We start from the raw sequence: 19,984 nt of genomic DNA, 5'->3' as shown, positions 1-19,984 counted from the left end.
AATTATAGATAAACCAAAGAAAAACAAAAAAAATTTCAAAATTAGGAAAAATATCCAAAAATGGTATAAAAAGCTTTTTTTCAAAATTTAAGTTTTTTTGAAAACTTTTAATTTTTTCTTGGTTTATCTTAAATTTAAACGATATTTATCAAATAAATGTTCGAATAAACTCAAAAAAAATTGATTTCGCTCATAAAAAAGTAACAAGAAGTAAGTCATTTAGAACTGCAGAAATATGGTGTTTTACTTCATCTCAAATGTTCAAACCTTCACAACAGAAAAACTGCTTGATGAATAAGCCTGAAACTTTGCATATTAATTCCAGGTATATTAAGCTTCAATAATTAAGCCTCAGTTTAATCTTTTCACCCATAGAAATTAAATAGCGGTACATTTTCTAAAAAACCGTAAAAATGCCTATTTTGATAGCTTTCCTAAATTAATCTCAAAAATAAGAAAACATTTTTTTTTACAAAACAAACTTATTTTCTTTGTAGAGAATTGAATGAAGTTTTTAAATGTGTCCTTAAACTTTCTGTTTAGTGATCCGTTGTTAAGATATTGACAGTCAAAGTCAAAAGTATGGTTTTTGGTTTGATGACTGATATTGCAGTGTAAAAAAAATCGTAGAAGTTTGAAACAAAAGGAATTCTATAGCCAAATAAAAAGCCTTTCTAAAAATAATAATCATTTTATCAGAAAAAATTTTCCCACTTCCTTACGAGAGAAGTAAAAACATAAAAAAATTAGAAAATTTTGGTTTTTGAACATTTGCAACAATTTTGCTATTTTACCGTTAGAAATAAAATAATTTAATATTTAATCCTAAAACAAGAAGAATAGAGCTTTCACATCCTTTTTATTTTATCACGATGCGGTCATTTTTTACTGAGATACAGCCTATCGAAAATCACTAAAAAAATCACGATTTTTTTTTGTTCCCTTAATTTTTTGGGCTAGTGTATTATAGAACTGCTAGATATGTAGAACAAACTTGCATTTCAGAAGTTTGTCCAAGTTTGCACCCCGAAAATAAAGACCCTTTGAAAAAAACTCCTTAAAAGCGACCCTTACTTATAGATTTTTATAAATATTATTTTATTGAGAAAATTTCTCCAGGGATACCTTTAAAAATATGTAAAAAAAATAGTGTTTCAAATTTCAAAAGAATCGGTGCAGAAGTTTTGAAGTTATGAGGATCACCGGCGTTGAAAATATTAGTTGTGGGGATAACGATTTAAAGTTTTGAACTCTGGACTAAAAGACTAAAACGTTCCTAAGGGAAGTATTAAAATACTCATAACTTGGTCAATTTGGCTCCAAGAGACCTACAATTTGAACACAATATTCTTGAGATATAAAACAATTTAACCCCTTATATCCCCATGTGACATTTCTGTAACAAACCGAAAAAGATTGCATAAAAGCTCTACAAACTATTTTTTTCTCTTTTGAAGCTTCTAATATAATCTTTAAGTATTGCTTTATCGAGATAGTACTTCAAATTTCTAATAAATAACACCAACAGTTTTTAATTGATAGTTAATGTTGAAAGTTGGGCTGTTTTGGAAAATTAGCTAATTTGTGTAAAAACTACGAAATTCAGAAAAAAGTTTTTATTAGTAAACCCACGGGGTTTTATTTTTTTTGCTTGAATTTTTGCATTTTTATATAAAAATAAACTATTTAAAATTTTTTTTACTCCATAAATATCGAAATAACTAAGTAAATAATGATTTTATTGAATTAAAAAAAAATACGTATTTTATTAAAGATAAAGGCCAATCGATTGACTTATTAATTTACTGCCTTGGGTTACAAAAGGTTAATACAAATAAAAAAAACAAAACTGGGTTTCCCAGCAAAAAAGTATGATTCAGTTTTTTTTGTTATTCTTAGGAACTTTTATATTTATTAGAATGAAGTCTTTAGAATTTGACTAAAAACTACTAGGTCATTAACTAATGGTATAATTATGTTCATAATATTGCAAAATTGTATACAAAATCAATTAAAAAACGTAAACATTTTTTTTTCAAAATTTCATCTTTAAAACTTAATTTCTCAAAAACTATTTGATGAAACAACTTAAGTAAAAAAATTAAATAAAGAATAGATTACTAACTTTAATATAGCACAGGATAGTAAGTACATGCTCTGATTTTTTATATTTTCTTTCTCCCGGCTAATCCAGGGGTAAGTGGGTAAGCACTTAAGTGGCTTTTACTGTAACAAGAAAATGAAAATTTTTCCTTCCGAATAACTTTTTGGTCATTTGGTACCTATTTGATGTCGGAAATGTGCCTAAATATTTTTGGCCAGGTTTTAGACCACTGTGGGCCGTTAAAATTTTCTGCTTGTTAGTCAGTCGTATGATACTTCACTTTATTTCTAACTGTTATTGCTGTTTTTTTTGCCAATCTGGCCCGCTGTGAAATTGTCTGAAATTTTAGTATGTTGTTCTCTTGAAGCTCCTGATCAAAATATGGACAGAAAGTCGAAAAATGGACAGTTTTTAAGATAATGGTTTTTTTCCGATGACTATCTCAAACCTTTTATTACGATAGTAACTCTCTATATTGTGTTTTGCGTTATTTTTTAGTGAAATTCATAGGTTTTAGGGTTGCTGAAACCAAATCCGAAGTCTATTTTGCCCCATCACTACGAATTTTCAAGATAACAGGTTTCAAGAGAACAACATACTAAAATTTCAGACAATTTCACCGAGGGCCACTTCCCATACAAAATGTGCGGGGTCCTTTGTAAAGAGTCGTATTTTTTAAGTGTATGGAGACGTTTGATTAAATAAAAAGATTCGAACTTTCATTTCAAAATAATCCAACTTAATAAAATTTAAACTTACTGTATACAAATTTCGATTGTAGCCACGAGGCGTAGATGATTACCTATCAAGAAAAAAGATTTGGGGTTTAGCCTTCTGTTTATACATTTTACATTTTGATAGATGAAGGAAATAAAAGAAATTAGAAGAAATGAATGAAATTTGAAAAAATGTGTGGCGTAACGTAATGTCAAATAAATTGAAAATTCAGAAAATTCGTATTTTCTAAAAGCCCAATTTTTGAAGTGCCGAATTTTTCGAAGGCTATTTTGAAATATTTATGGAAAAAAGTTTGAAGGAGTTGAAAACTAATTGTGCTCCTTTTTGCGGTGCGCTACAGAAGTGAGCATCTTACAATCTTACTTACATAACTTCTAAAGTGAAAGTTTAAAAGTAAACTCATTTTTCTAACTAAAATACCACTGAAAACTTACAAAAATGTGTTAAGAACCTTATTTCGAATTCCAAACAACCAAAAATTCAATCTGCGGTCGAATCAATCTGCATTGAAAAAAATTTGCTATTTTTCCGGAAGATTCCGGAAGACCCGATCTGAAACTCTTTTTGAGACGGATTCACATACATTTTCACATACACTACAATATACAATTGCAAAACGTCAAACCAACCTATAATTTGGGACAAAACAAAATTTAATAAACCAGAGCCTTTAAGCCTGAACTACATAGAAACACAAAGTGAAAAAAGTAGGTACATAAAAGTTTCTAATTTTTCAAATAATTTAAATTTTTAAATGTCACATCAATAAAATGGTTTTTGTTATTTTGTACTTTAATTTATTTTTTTTTTACTTTGTTTGACTTTGTGTTTCGATGCAGTTCTAGCTTTATTGGATAAAAATAAAGAAATTTGAAACATGAAATCATTTCAAAATAGTAAAAACACAAATGAATTTACAAAAAAAAATTCCTATAATTGAATTTCCTAAATAGCCAAAATATTTGTGCTCCACATATCAACCGAACCGAGTGAACCGGAAAAAGTTTTACACATTACAGGGCTAAAATTTGAAAACAAATACTTGGAAAGGCGGAACGAAGTCCACCGGGTCAGCTAGTAAACAATATATATCGATTCCAGTATCAATCTTTTTGACTTTTTTCTAAATTCATTTCAGTTTACCCTACTATAATGTAGGGTTTTCAGAACATCTCTTTTAAAGAGAACATGTTCTCTTTTTCAACTCTGATCTTTTTTACACTCTCTTTTTTTTATAATAATCTTTTTTTGTTCTCCTTTTTTCAAATGTCCTCTTTTTAGTATCTTTTTTTATTTTCGTCCATAGTTTTTCAAGAATGTTACGATTATCTGTCTCGTTGTTTCAACTCTCAAACTCTGCCTCACAGTTAAGGTAAAGTGTTCATCGCATTTAATTTTAAATTCAAAAGAGATGTTCTGTTTTTCATTTTCGATCTACATATTTTATAATTTCTTTTTCTACACGGATCTCAGTTTAATTGCCTTTAAGCTCGATTTTTTTTTCTAAGTACTTTTTAACAATTTAAATAAATTGTGGCTCGTTAAAAGCTGACTTGTAACTGCACAAGTCAGCTTTTAACGAGTTTAAGTTTACTTCTCCAGAGAAGTTAAATATCCATTTAAAAGGGTTTAAAATAACTGAGAACATGGAGGCGTTCTTCTTTCTTGTTCTCCATTATCGACGATAGTCATTAGTAGAGTAACTAAAGCAAATTATTAGGGAACCCGGCCGAACAGCTCTGATTTTGACGATTTTTTTTTTCAAACGTAGGTAATTAAAAATACTTTAAAGTCTATAGATTAAAAATTGCCGGTGTTACCGTATTGTTTTTTAAAATTAAAATTAAATTTTTTTTTAACAAAACCATTTTTTGTGCTTAAATTTTATAAAACAAATGATAGCAAAAGATTCTCTAGGTAATTTAAGGAAAATATATAAAAGGCAGTAAGGGACAATCTTCCATCGTTTAAGCGATAAATGCAATTTTCTAACATTCTGACCTTAAACACAAAAAAAATATTTTAAAAACAACGGCAACACCCACAATATTTTAAAATACATTTTTAAAAAGCCAGAAGCTCATTCTTATCTCTTAAATTGAAATCCACTAAATTTAATCAACTCTTTTTGAAAAAATTATCCTCAAACTCAGAATTAAAAAAAAAATGTTATTAGAAAAATTTAAAATGACTTTTTTCCAAACTTTTTCTAATAAAATATGAATTTATTTAAAAAAAAATTTTTGGCCATAGATATTATCAGTTGAATTTCGAAGCAAAAAAGGTAAAATATATCACACTTTTGAAAAAAAAAATGAAAAATTACTTCAATTTCAATGTTTTTTTTTATTAAAACTGAATTTTTGCATTGAAATAATTAATTTTCTCAAAGACTGTGGTAAATAGGAACTTTAAATTTTTGCTATTTAACTTTCAACACTAAGGGTTATTGAATGAATAAAAAATAATTTTATGTTTAGATGTTGAACTTTAAAAAAAAAATAAGTTACATTTTTTTTCAAAACTTTTATTAAAAAAAGTTCTTCGAAAATGAAATACTTTTTAATTTTTTTCATAAACCGTAATACAAATTGACATTTCCTTTTATAATTTGAAATCATAATAAATGCGGCCAAAAAAATTTGAAAATAAATGCATTTTATATTACGACCAAGTTAAAAAACGACATGTTAAAATTTTTTCAATAATTTTTTTTTTCAAAAATCTGAGTTCAATTACCATTCTTTCAAAAACCGTTCATTCAATTAACTTAATTTTAATTTCACATATATGACTAAGCTTCTAGCTTTTAAAAAATGTATATTTGAATATTGTAGGTGTTGCCGTTGTGTTCAAATATTTTTTTTTGTGTTTGAAATTAATTAATAAGAAAATTGCATCTATCGCTTGAACTATGGAAGATTGTCCCTCACTCCTATATATTTTTTTTCCTTGAATTTCCTAGACAATCTTTTGGCATAAATTAATTTATGAAATTTAAGAAAAATTTTTGAAAAAAAATTGTTTTTGTTCACAAAAATCTTCAATTAAATTTAAAAAATCAAAACGGCAACATCGGCAATTTTTAATCTATAGACTTTAAAGTATTTTTAATTACCGACGTTTGAAAAAAAAGATCATCAAAATCTAAGCTGTTCGGCCGGGTTCCCTAATATTGCCAATTTTTGAGCTTTAGTTACTCCACTACATGATCTCGGATAGGATCACAATTCTCCTACTCTACTGCTTCACACTACGGCTCCGCATTTGGGGTTCGCCGGCGTTCTTTGGAAAAAAAAATTTTTTTTTGATCATTTTAACGTAATTCCTGTTTGATAAGTATAATCCTGTGTCCTAGATCCACTACTTTTAAGTAACTGTTTAGGAACAATAAATTTGTAGTGCTTATGTTACGTTCTTTTTGTTCTCTTTTTTTTTTCTTCTAAGTCCTCTTTTTTTAAAGGTTCGAGAGTAAAATGTTCTCTTTTTAGTAAGGTCCCAAATGGACACCCTTCTATAATGTCAATTTTTCAAAATCCTGAATATTCAAATTTTCAAAACTTTAATCTGATATTATTATTTTAACACCTCCTAGGCCCATTTGCTCATACGGATCATAAATTTGAATCATACCTATGTTGAACATAATTTTTATGTCTTACTTAGTTTATTCCAAGTTGCTAAAACCCACAGTACACATAAAACATTGGTCGCCAAATTGTCAAAACATGCCAATTTGGCGACCAATGTCAGCTACCGTAATTCTTAATTGTTTAAATTACCGACTAACAACGCACAAAAACCGGAAAATCACGCACACCACTGATTTTTTAACAATTATTGACCGTTTTCCGCGAAGAAACACTAACAAAATTTGTTTTTTTTTTTTTTCAATTTATAATTTTTTCAAATGACATTTTATAAATTCAAACAAAAACATTACTGCGATTGAAATATAATAATTAAAGGCCGACCTGACAGATTGGTGCTCATTTATGAAAACAAATTTTGACTACGTTCGGAAGATATAACCTTATTATGTGTACTGTGGCTAAAAAATATTCAACCTAGCAATGATTTAGTTTCAGCTAGAAATCCCTGGGAATTTTAATTCAAATGTCAAATAAATTTTAAATTCAATTATTTTTCATGTTTTCTGATTTTTTTTTTTTTTGATTAAATACTAATAAATGCGGTTAAGTATTTAAATTTTTGTGTGTGTCCTTCAATCTTTTTTGGAAAGATTATTTTTTTTTTTTGAAAATTAAATAATTTGTTTTTGACACAAGAAAAAATGAAATACGTCACATAAACCTTAACGGCCATATTATTTACTAGTTTAAAAAATATATTTTTGGCATTTGACAATTTTACATCCAGATGTATTTTTTAAACTAGTGAATAATGGCCGTAAGTTTTGAATAAGTTGGATAAACTGTCAAACATGTGTGCTACAAAATATTGCAAAGAAAAGTTTACCATCTACGGATGATTAATATGGAAAATATGTTTGCACGTAAGTTAAGTTTAATTTTAATCTTTTTTACTACCCATGGCATTTTTAAAACCATGTTCCTTCGTATTTTGTAAAACAAATTAATTTTGTAAATAAAACACTCAAAAAATGAACTTTAAAGCTTGGCAACACTATGCCTTGAAAGGATGCCGCCAGTAAACCCATGTGTAAACTCTCAACTGGCATAACGATGAGGGTAAAGCCAGAACTATAATTGGAGGATGGAGTCGGAAGCTACTGTCAATTGTTGTTGTTTTCCATAAGTTTTCATCCGACGAGTGCGCTCGCAACCGCACTCGACGGATGAAAACTTACGGAAAACAACAACAATTGACATTAGCATCCGACTCCATCCGCCAATTATAGTTCTGGCTTAAGTCGTCCTAGACGCGATCTTCTACTCTTAATTATTTCGAAATTTACGAAGTAAAAAAAGTTTAATTAATTTATTTTTGTATGTAAAGCCTAGTACGCAGTTGAAGCCAAACTACATAATTTAGTTAACGAAATCTTGAACGAAATTAAATTTGTTTTGTTTTTGCTTTAAAACTTATTTTTTGATGCTTTTTCTTAAATTTTTTTTATTTTTACTTTTATTATTTTTACTTTGCTATATAAGTACATACCCGATGGTATTTTTTCGTTAACATGTTCACTGTTGACTTTGGAGACTTCAAAATTTGTTACAAAATTAAGAACAACAAACGAATTTTTATAGATGTTCTGAATTTTTGGAAATCAAATAATATTTTAAACAGTAAGATAAACGAAAAAAGTTTATAAGGCCTTTTGTGTAGAGCGTTCGATTTCCTACAAGATGTAAGGAAATTTGCTAAAAAGTGGAGTTGATTTAAGATTTATTTTGTTGAAAAATATCTATATTTAATATTTGGTAAGTATAAGCCTCCTACATATAATACCAAGGTTCTGGAGCCAGTCAAAAACCATGAAAAATCAGCAAAATTACAGATTGATCGACTTTCCCTGGATTCCGAGATTTTACCAATTTTATGCTTAATTTTACTCGACTATTAGAAAAATTAAATTTAAATACATACAAACATTATAATTATTCCTATATTCCCATTGTTTAGGTGCTGAAGCAACAAATGAATGAAATCTATAAAACTTACCAAAATTCGCTCCAAATTCAATTTGCACTTGATTCATTCCAATTATGTTTCAATGAAGTTCGTTTTTTTATTTTTCAAACGGCAAGTTTTAGTTCAAAAATAGAGAAAATCTCACATTTTATATTTTCTTTACTTCAATTTTTGTGTATAATTATATTCAATAAATTTTAAATTAGAACAGTTATTAAAATAAAATATTGTTATTCTTAGACATTAAGAACTTACGTATATAATAATATAATATATCATAAGTGTTTATAAACACTAGTATATTACTACAACAAATATCTTTACTCCATTCGCCCAATAAATATAATATTTTAAAACCAACAGTATCGAAACAAATTTAATTTTAAATTACATTATTAATTAAGTGCCTAAAAAATATTTAAAAATGACTTATAACACGATGAACATAGCTGTAAAACAGTGGAAAACATTTGTCTACAATATTTTACATTAAAATTTGATTCTAATAATTTCGAATAAGTTAATAAGTACTTGAAGTCTCACATGGAATGGAAAATTTACGATTAATGGGATATATTACAGATTTGATTATTTCACAGAGGACAGAGGCAAGCAGCAGGCCGCATAAAGCCTTATGAATTTTTTATTTTCTCCTAATCATGTGCTATAATGATGGTCTGGCTGGTTTTGAATTTGAAGATAGGTTCGTTGATGGAGCGGCTGTCAAATTCTGCAAGCTAAACTCATCTGAATCGTTATCGGATAAAGCAAGCTGTTTCTCCGGCAATGAATCAGGGAGTTTTTTAATTTTTGCCAAACGCACTTGAACAATTTTCAAATGTTTTAAGATGTATTCTTCTGCAGGTGCCATATGATGAACATAATTTAGACAATTCATTGCTTTTGCAAGTTTCTTTCTTTCGACGAAAACAACACACAAATTGTGAAGCCCTTGAATATTGTGGGGCTCGTAACGAAGTATACTGCGATAACAAATTTCAGCTGCATCTAAGTCTTTCATGTGATTTATATAGATGTCACCGAGAAGAATCAAGCCCTTTATGTGATCTGGATGATAGCGAATTAATTGATTGAGAAAGGGCACTGCGTCAAGAGGACGATTAGCATCGGCCAGCATCAAGGCTAAATTAAATAGAGCACTACGAAAATCGGTTTTTATGTGAATAGCTCGCTTAAAATAATTTTCTGCGTCTTCAAAATTGTTCTCATCCATTGCGAGCATTCCGAGATTGAAAAAAACACGTTCGTTGTTTTGGTCCTTTTTGAGGATCTTAAAAAGTCTTTCTCGCGAAATTGTTCTGTATTCCTTTCCACCAAGCTCCTGCAAAAGAATAGCAGAGTTAAGTAGAGCCTGTTCATGATCTGGAGCCAGTTCTATAGCTTTATTGAAATAAACGTTTGCTTGGGAAGATTTTCCCTGTTCCAGGAAAACCACACCTAGATTATAGTATATATCCGCATTTTCATTGTCGTATAGCAGGGCCTTCTCGTAAACCTCTTGTGCTTCGTTTGTTTTGTTCAGTTTCATTAATATATCCCCTCGGTTGATGTATGCCTGGACATAATCCGCTCTCATACTTATCGCTTGTTTGTATAAATGATCCGCTTCTTCAAGCCGTGTTTGGTTTTTAGATATCAAATTCGCTAAATTTATGAAAACATTTAGGTGATTCGGAGCAATTCGAGCTTGGTATGATTCGCCCGGCTTGACTTTGGGGAAAAGACTTTTTGCCTTTAAATAAGATTCCTCTGCTTCTTTGTACATCTTCAAGTGGTTGTAAGTCCTTCCCACATTTATATAAGCTCCAATATCATCTCCCTGTATGGTCACGGCTTTTTGAAAATAGATAAGAGCATCCAAATACTTTCCTTCGTTTTCTAAAGCATGACCGACGTTGTTGAAAAGTTTTGCATTTCGACTGTTCACTTTGAGTCCAGACATAAAAAGCGAATATTCTGTTTGCCAGTCCTTATTTCTGGTAAAAGTTTTAAAACCATGACATAATAATAAAACACACAAAATGACTTCGGCAAAACGTTTGTTTTTAGTTGAAATATTATATAATCCATAGGCAAGAAGCATACAGAATCCCATTGAAGGCATATAGAGAACTCGTTCAGCAACTACAAAACCAACCGGAAAGAAGAGATTCGATGCAGGTAAAAATGGAAAACACATCCATGCCAAACTCATTATAATTATTTTCGAATGAGCTTGATTTTTCGTTATAATTCCATTCAAACCTATGGTAAATAAACCTAAGAATGTAACTAAAGTTGTTATGTTGCGAATGTCGTAGAAACCTTCGATAAGTGGAATAGTGCCTGAAAAAAAAGTTAAATATGGTATTAAATTTGATTATAAATGCTTTCATGAAAAATAAAAAGAAGATCGTTGGTTCTGGGTCTTTTGGTGCAGGACTGAAAAGGTTCAACCATTGAAAACATAGAGCATTGATGGAACGTTTTCGTTAGTTTCTTGCATGCGGATTGTAAGAATGTGGACCAAATAGGCAAACAGAATTTTAAAACCATTTTAAATAAGATACATTGGTAAAACTAAAGAAGAAAAAAGTGTGCGTTTATTTTGAGCAGGAATATACTTCAAGTGATTGACGGACCAAGAGCTGGCAGCAAATTTTTGGGAGGGGAGTGATAACCAATTTGTAAACAAATGTCTGTCAGGTTTTTTTTTCAGTCGGGCAGCGGTGGGCGTTCAAAAATGGTAATTTTTTCGATTTTGGGGCCGAAGTGAAAAACACTTGAATTTGTATGTAAACAATAGAGGATTGTCCATTGATGTCAGAAAATTTTGTCTAAGACGATTTACTTTCAGCATTCCCTTAGCCAGACGTCCCACAAAACCCGCGGAAATAAAACTTTTAGGTTTGAAACGTTATTTTAATAGAAGACATTTAGACCTTTTCAACAATGTATAAAACATGTGCTTTGCTCAAACCACCTAGAATTTATAAGCTTACAAAGTTCAAAAATTTAATTTTTTTCGTCATTTGCCTAACTTCTACATCAATTTAAAGCATATGTTTTCAAAACAACATGCTGTTTTAAAAAAAATATTCTTAAACAGTATTTATTTATAAGTGAAACGAGGTATTTTGTATGAAAATCAGTTCAAAATTGGCTTAGAAAAAAAATAAATTTACGATTTCAACCCAGGTTCAGAAATTTGAACGTTTAGGCATCGAACAAAAATGTTATTTGGGCATGTAGTAGGATAACTTGGGCGCCAGGATTTGATAACAGTAGAAGAGTTTAATACAGTCATTTTTTACTACAGGAGGGAGATCTATCTCCCCCCCTTTAAGCCTAGTACATACTTGGTAAAGCTGGTCGTGAAGTGAATCCATACATTTTTTTTTGCTCACCCGTGAACGTCCCTGTGAAATGTCGTGAAGGCAAAGAAACATATAGTTTGTATTGTTCGATAAGGAATCAATTATCAATCGAGGCAGTTAAACTTTAAAATTAAGGTAGAAAATACATAAACTAATCAAATTAGTAGATACATATAATTTATCAATAGATGAAAATCAATCTTAGTATAAGAAACGTTTTTAAGGATTTTTTTTTTATTTGAGAAACAAAAATGTTATTTACAGAAACAAAACAAAAACTTAATAAAATTGGATCAAGGGTACACTACGGCGTATGTGTGTTTTTTTTTGTTTAATTCTCAAGGATGAAATTTTCTGAAAACCTGGATTTTTTGTTTTTTTTTTTACATTTAAAACGACTTTTTAAAATGATGTGTAAAGTTCAATTCTTCTGATTTCTCCATCAAAAGTGTAATCTCACGTTTAAAATAATATGGTGCATTAATCTTGATATCCAAAATTAAACAACATTTAAATCCCCCCTGTTTATAGAAAATCTAGAATACATTACAAATCAGCGATATACATTAAGAAATGCTGGAAACTTTCCTTTACCCTTGTACAGACGAGATCAAACAAAAAACAACCTAGGTACTTTTCAAAGGACATTAATTTTTCAGCGGACTTCCGAATGAAGTTAAAAATTCAACAAACAATATATTTTGATCTAAAACTAACTTCTTATTGAAAAACAATCTTTTGTATTTTCTTTTAAGAAAATAATTAAGAGTTTTTTAAACTATAATAAGAACTTTTAAGGAAATCTCTTTTTTTTCAACGATATGCTCATTAATTTTTTTTTAATAAATTAGAAAATTTATTAAAAAAGGCTGAAAGAAATGGTTTTTCTATTTAAATAGGAACATTTTGTTTTCAATTCGCACCTAGCCTTGTCTATAATAATGTTTAATATAGTCATTGCACCTAGTAACTATTTTCTATAATTCTCCTATTTACACACCTTCAAAATCAAAATGCCAAGCCTATGTAATTTTATATAACATACAGTTACAGTTAAAAACAGACGACATTACTACCCTTACAATGTAACGCAGCACCCGATTTCTCTGCATCGGTGAAAGACAAAAGAAAAAAAAAAAAAAAAAACAACTATTACTTGGCTTACAATGTAATATAATGCAGTTTCCCCGCATTTCACGCGCATCAGCCTGCTTGCATTCCCAGAACCATTGCTAGAGCCGTGCCCTGCGCGCAACATTGTAACAAAAAATCTACACAAATAATATAAATGCATCTATACTGCCAACAAAGTTGCAGTAAAAAGGTCTATTACAAGCATCATCATATGCAACACTCACCCATTGTCCAATCACAGCAAAGATTGCACGGGAACACCAACAACCAGCAATTGAGGTAGATAAGATAGCTAAAGGTTAACTGACGCGATGGCGTTTCGGCTGCAGATGCCGGGTTATCGAACCTGGTGAACACTGGTAACTGGGAGCCCATCACATATAGACGTCCTACCAGCAACATGAATGATATTGAAACCAGAAATATAAGGCGAGTTATAAAAGTCACATTGAGACCAGGTGTAGTATATTCATGATTTGTTGACGTTTTCTTCTTCTTTTCTTCGAATAGATTCTTAATAAATTCAAAGATCTGAATTGGACGAATCTGTTGAACGATAAATACTTCGTAAGCTGCACATATGCCAGCAATTGTAATACCCTGCTCCTTGCACAGCATTGAGCAAAGTAGACAAACTCCAAAGTAATTTAGGGACAGCCATCGAGTGGTTCGTACTGGTTTAGTTGCCTTCGCATAGCAAAGGAATGCTAAAAGAAAGAAAATCGATGACAATAATTCGGCTCGGCCTACAACACCTGTGACTGCCTCAGTGTGTACTGGATGCACAGCAAACAAAAGTGCTGCAACAAAACTCATTTGCTTCTCTCCTCCTCCTCCAACAATTCCTAACCATAGTTGTCTACATGCCCGTTTAAATAGAATACACACTATCACATGCAGGATGACATTTACAACATGGAAACCAGCAGGCTCCAGCTGATGCACCAAGTAGTTCCAGCGAAAAGTTAACACAGTCAACGGGCGATATGATTTATGAGATTGCTCTTTGCGCATTGGCGTGCCCCAAAAGTCGTTCAGGAAAATATTCTTAAGTGGGGTTGATGGACGCAAATCCTTGTTATCCTTTACAGCACTGATGTCGTCAAATACCAAGCCACATGAAGCGCTGTTGTAATAGCACAATGTGCACACCGACACAATCGCAACAAACTGAGAGAAGTTATTGTTAATGGACATGGACATGTTGTTGACTTCACAATGGAACGGAATCCCAGAATCCGGTTAATTTTATAGATAGTTGAAAAAAAAATCTTTGAAACAAAAATACATTTACATTTACATTGTTTTCATAAGTTAATTTGATGGAAATTTGTTTATATATCGACACAAATTTTATCATCGATTTACTCGCTCCATGGATTTGAAATATATTTATCTTCTGCACATGCCTAGAAGAACCTTAAAAAACTGCTTGCACTTTCACTTGGCGAAGATGTAAAATTACTTTGACCGAGATTCTTGGTCGGTGGCCTCCATTACATGACAAAATAAATTGAAAATATTTCCTCCTTCACACCTCCCACCCACCGGTTTCATGTTATAATTTTTTGCACACAGATTATTAATTTCAATTAATTCACTAGTTTAAATTATTTTGGTAATAGTCAATGGGAATAAAAGTTTGATTATTTTTAATATAAAATAACGGGGAGAATATGAAAAACACAAGCTTCGCTTCGTCCTTGCTCCATGTAACTGTCAAGTGGGACGACGCAGATAGGGTATAGGACAAAAATAATTCACTTGGTAGTCCAAGTCCCCAACCAGAGATACCCAAAAGAGATGAGAAACTTCTGACGTCATACGCGGTTTGCCTACAAGCTGCTTTAGACATTTTTGGATAAGTATGCGTGAAAAAATATACATTTTTGGCGAAGTATGCGTGAAAAATTGACATTTTTGCTTAGGTGTGCGGAAAAACACCGTGGCTACACTATGTGTGTTTTTCACATTTATTCACGAATACAAAAGAGATTACAACAACACGAAATAAACAAATGGGTTTTGGGGGGTAAAACGTACGAAAGTTTCCCATCTCCTTTGGGTATCTCTGTCCCCAACTGAATCAGCAGCCGAAGGGGAAAATATTTGTTGGTATTAGTTTGTTGAGTTCACGAAACGGGATGGGACATGGGAGAAATGAAGTTTAGATTACAACATAGTTGTATTGGCAGCACTTTAGTTATAGGAAACGTTTGGTTTGTTTGGTAGTTTTCTATTATGGGTTTTTTTAGCAATCTGTCTTTGGGCCATAATATTCATATTTTAACCCTATCTACTGCATGAATTATGAACGACATTAAATAAAAATTTGTTTAACAATTTTTTAGCTATATTAGGGGTTGAAAAAAGGTATTACATAGAAATTTTTATTTTTTACATATAAGAACATTTTTCGAAACATAAACCATATATAGGTAACCATGCAGCAAGGAGATTTCCAGCAAACAATACAGGCCACAGGAGATAATTTTTGTCATGTTAACGTTACTTACTTGATTTTGTTAAATTTCTTTTTAGATACTTTATCATAAGATTTTATCTTGTAGTATCATGTAATTTAAATTATAATAAATAAATACAAATACAAATACAAATACAAATACAAATACAAATACAAATACAAATACAAATACAAATACAAATACAAATACAAATACAAATACAAATACAAATACAAATACAAATACAAATACAAATACAAATACAAATACAAATACAAATACAAATACAAATACAAATACAAATACAAATACAAATACAAATACAAATACAAATACAAATACAAATACAAATACAAATACAAATACAAATACAAATACAAATACAAATACAAATACAAATACAAATACAAATACAAATACAAATACAAATACAAATACAAATACAAATACAAATACAAATACAAATACAAATACAAATACAAATACAAATACAAATACAAATACAAATACAAATACAAATACAAATACAAATACAAATACAAATACAAATACAAATACAAATACAAATACAAATACAAATACAAATACAAATACAAATACAAATACAAATACAAATACAAATACAAATACAAATACAAATACAAATACAAATACAAATACAAATACAAATACAAATACAAATACAAATACAAATACAAATACAAATACAAATACAAATACAAATACAAATACAAATACAAATACAAATACAAATACAAATACAAATACAAATACAAATACAAATACAAATACAAATACAAATACAAATACAAATACAAATACAAATACAAATACAAATACAAATACAAATACAAATACAAATACAAATACAAATACAAATACAAATACAAATACAAATACAAATACAAATACAAATACAAATACAAATACAAATACAAATACAAATACAAATACAAATACAAATACAAATACAAATACAAATACAAATACAAATACAAATACAAATACAAATACAAATACAAATACAAATACAAATGTTAAACAATCGTGTCTTCGATTTTGTCTGAACACGATTGTCTAACATCGAATTTGACAGATGTGTTTTATTTCTTTTGGAAGTGTAGTTTTTTCATTATTTTTGTTCTCTCATGAGCAAGGTTGTCGCATTAGTAACGGAGACAAAATCAAGGGGCACGGTAGTGCCCAGCCAAGTTCTCTAGCAACTTTGACACTACACCCTTATTTACAGGAAACAACTCAGGCCATTTTCGACCCCCCTCTAACTTCCACACCAAATATGCCAGAAATTTCAAACTCGCTACATTTGTTGAGCTGGCCGAACCCAAATTCCTCACAAAATTTCAACTTCCTACGATGAGTAGTTTCTGAGATATAGGACTTAAAAAATCGCGAAAACCGTAACTGACTCATTGACTCACTGACTCACTGACTCACTGACAGATCATCAAAATTATGGAGAAATTCCCGCTATCGTAGAAACTTGAAATTTTACATGGTGATAGGGCTTGTGGTGTATACAAAGTAAAAAATCGAAAATTTGAGATTTTCAATTCAGGGGGCGTGGTAACCGCCCATTTTCGCCGAATTTTCATCAATTATTATAGAGCACTTCTGACTATCGTAGAATCTAGAAATTTGGTAGAATGGTAGAACTGGTAGTTTATGTAAAGGAAAAAAAATAAAATCTGAGAATTTCAACCAGGGGGCGTGGCAACCGCCCATTTCCGCTGAATTTTCATCAAATATTATAGAGCACTTCTGATTATCGTAGAATCTTGAAATTTGGTAGAATGGTAAAACTGGTAGGTTATACAAAGAAAAAAATTTAAAATTTGAGAATTTTCGCCAGGGGGCGTGGTAACCGCCCATTTTGGCTTAATTTACATCAAATTTTTTAGAGCACTTCTTATTATCGTAGAATCTTGAAATTTAGTAGAATGGTAAAGCTGGTAGTTTATACAAAGGAAAAAATTTAAATTCTGAGAATTTCAGCCAGGGGGCGTGGCAATCACCAATTTCCGCTAAATTTTCATCATATACTATAGAGCACTTCTGATTATCGTAGAATCTTGAAATTTGGTAGAATGGTAGAGCTGGTAGGTTATACAAAGAAAAAAAATTTAAATTTGAGAATTTTCGTCAGGGGGCGTGGTAACCGCCCATTTTCGCTTAATTTACATCAAATATTTTAGAGCACTTCTGATTATCGTAGAATCTTGAAACTTGGTAAAATGGTAGATCTGGTAGTTATTACAATAGAAAAAATTTAAAATTTGAGAATTTTAGACAAGGGGCGTGGTAACCACCCATTTTCTCTGAATTTTCATCAATTACAGAGATTTTAATTTCTACAGCAAAACCTTGCAAAAAGAAGTGAAATCACAACAAAAACATTACTGTTAAAAAAAGAGCCAAGTTCTCCTATGTTGAAATTATGCTAGCACAAAAAGTACTGAAATGTAAAAGTGTACCAAGTTCTAAAGCTTGGCTTTAAATTTGTATAAATAAAATTTTGGTTGTTTACTTGGCAATTTTTCAAATAGCTTTAAAAATCGGTAATTTAAAGTAAAATTGCCAAGGGAACAACCACAATTTTATTTATACAAATTTAAAACCAAGCTTTAGAACTTGGTACACTTTTACATTTCAGTACTTTTTGTGCTAGCATAATTTCAACATAGGAGAACTTGGCTCTTTTTTTAACAGTAATGTTTTTGTTGTGATATATTTTTCAATATAAGAGTAATTTTGAGATATTGGGCCACCTTGTATTTCATCCGGGAGGGTAGATACAAGAGCTATTCTGTGTTGCACCCGCATTGTTGCATATCATAGTATAGCTAATGAAACATTTTTATTAATATAATACATGATTTCGAGGTAATTTTTAACGCCCGATCGAATAAAGTCAATACTAAAATATCTGGACCGTCATGTAAAATCTTATTGCACTTCTTATAAATAGTTATATACTTAAAGAAAAAGAGCCAAAATATTATCAAGTACTCCTTGTAAATAAGTGTCAGGCTGATGAAATTTTTTATGCAAATTTACTCTACCATATAATATAAAATGCACGACTGGGGTCGCACATTAGACTGATTCAATAAAAAATTTTTTTATTTTGTTCAAAGCATTGTTGAAAATATTGTTGGAAATGACGACAAAAAAATACTGTAAAAGTTTCAGCCCTTAATGTTAGCATTTAGTACCGCCGCATCGCAATTTTCTATTTCCCATACGATTTGTAGGGGAAAGATTGTGTATTTGTGTTTAGAATTTTGTATCTTTTTAATGGTTCATCAAAAAGGCTAAATTTAATCATTTTCTTGTATAAAATTGAACGCTCTACAAGATTGCATTTATGAAATTAAAAAAAAACGGACGCGAAAAATTAATTAAAATAATTTTTAGTTGAAAAAATGAATAATTCGAATTTATTGAAGAAATCTAATATGATAGTTTTAGGGGTTTGAGAGTTATATAAAAGGATCTGTGAAACCAAAACACATAGAATACAAATATTTGAAAGTTTTGCCAAATTTTTTGAAAAAACATAACAATTTCGTCAAAAAATCGGAAAAAAATGAGAAAAAATTACTTTTTATATTTTAAAGTTGAATAACTTCGAAACGCGGAAGTAAATCAAAAAAATTAATAGGAGCTTTTTTGTAGAGCGGACAATTTTATAAAAGAAAATGATTTTGTCAAGCCTTTTGGATGAACCATTAAAAAGATACAAAATTCTAAACACAAATACACAATCTTTCCCATACAAATCGTATGGGAAATAGAAAATTGCGATGCGGCGGTACTAAATGTTAACATTAAGGGCTGAAAGTTTTACAGTATTTTTTTGTCGTCATTTCCAACAATATTTTCAACAATGCTTTGAAAAAAAGAAAAAAAAAATTTTTTGAATCAGTCTAGTCGCACATACTTGCTCTTGCAGCTTAAAACAGTTTTATGTTAGTTTACTTGTAGATTTTAAGAGCTGGCTCTATAAAAATTTTATAAAAATTTTGTTGATGTTGGGGAAGAGCCGACATTTAGGGAAAAATTTTGAAAAATTTGTATGGGAGGTACACTTTTTTGACTTTTTTGAGAAAAACTAAAAACGCAGTTTTATTGCAATTGCTTCAAATATTACGTCTGCAAAGTTTAATCAAAATCGTTCGAGCCGTTTTTGAGTTATTTGGTTTGAATAGAAAAATTTGTATGGGAGGTACACGAGATATAAAAAACAAGAAAAAACCAACTTTTAGAATTCCATAAAAATCATCTGTACAAAATTTGAATAGAATCCGTCCACCCGTTTAGGCTGTGGAAATGTGTACAGATGGACGCACAGACGCACGGACGGAATTGCGAGACCCACTTTTTTGGAATTCTCCATCATCGTAATGTTTGTTTTGATTAAAACCTCAAATTTTTTTTTCGACACGAAACCAATACTTGCCCTATAGAGCAAGTAAAAATAAAAGGGGCATTCACGATCCGGTGCAACGAAAAGGTGTTAAATTGCT

The 19,984-nt window shown here is 30.2% G+C and overlaps 1 protein-coding gene across 1 annotated transcript; it reads right to left on the bottom strand.

The window, feature by feature from the left end:
• Positions 1–8,607: 8,607 nt before the first annotated feature.
• LOC129907848 (protein O-mannosyl-transferase Tmtc3) lies at positions 8,608–14,751 on the bottom strand. The gene is made up of 2 exons (XM_055984262.1): positions 13,197–14,751; positions 8,608–10,807 (listed from the first exon to the last, which is right to left on the bottom strand). The coding sequence occupies exons 1-2, from the start codon at positions 14,173–14,175 to the stop codon at positions 9,126–9,128; spliced, it is 2,661 nt and encodes an 886-aa protein (XP_055840237.1). The 5' UTR covers positions 14,176–14,751; the 3' UTR covers positions 8,608–9,125.
• Positions 14,752–19,984: the final 5,233 nt, after the last annotated feature.

Source organism: Episyrphus balteatus, chromosome 1, assembly GCF_945859705.1.
Source record: "Episyrphus balteatus chromosome 1, idEpiBalt1.1, whole genome shotgun sequence".
NCBI lineage: Eukaryota > Metazoa > Arthropoda > Insecta > Diptera > Syrphidae > Episyrphus > Episyrphus balteatus.
Note: the sequence above shows the minus strand (reverse complement) of the source record. Positions and strands in the feature narration are given on the sequence as shown.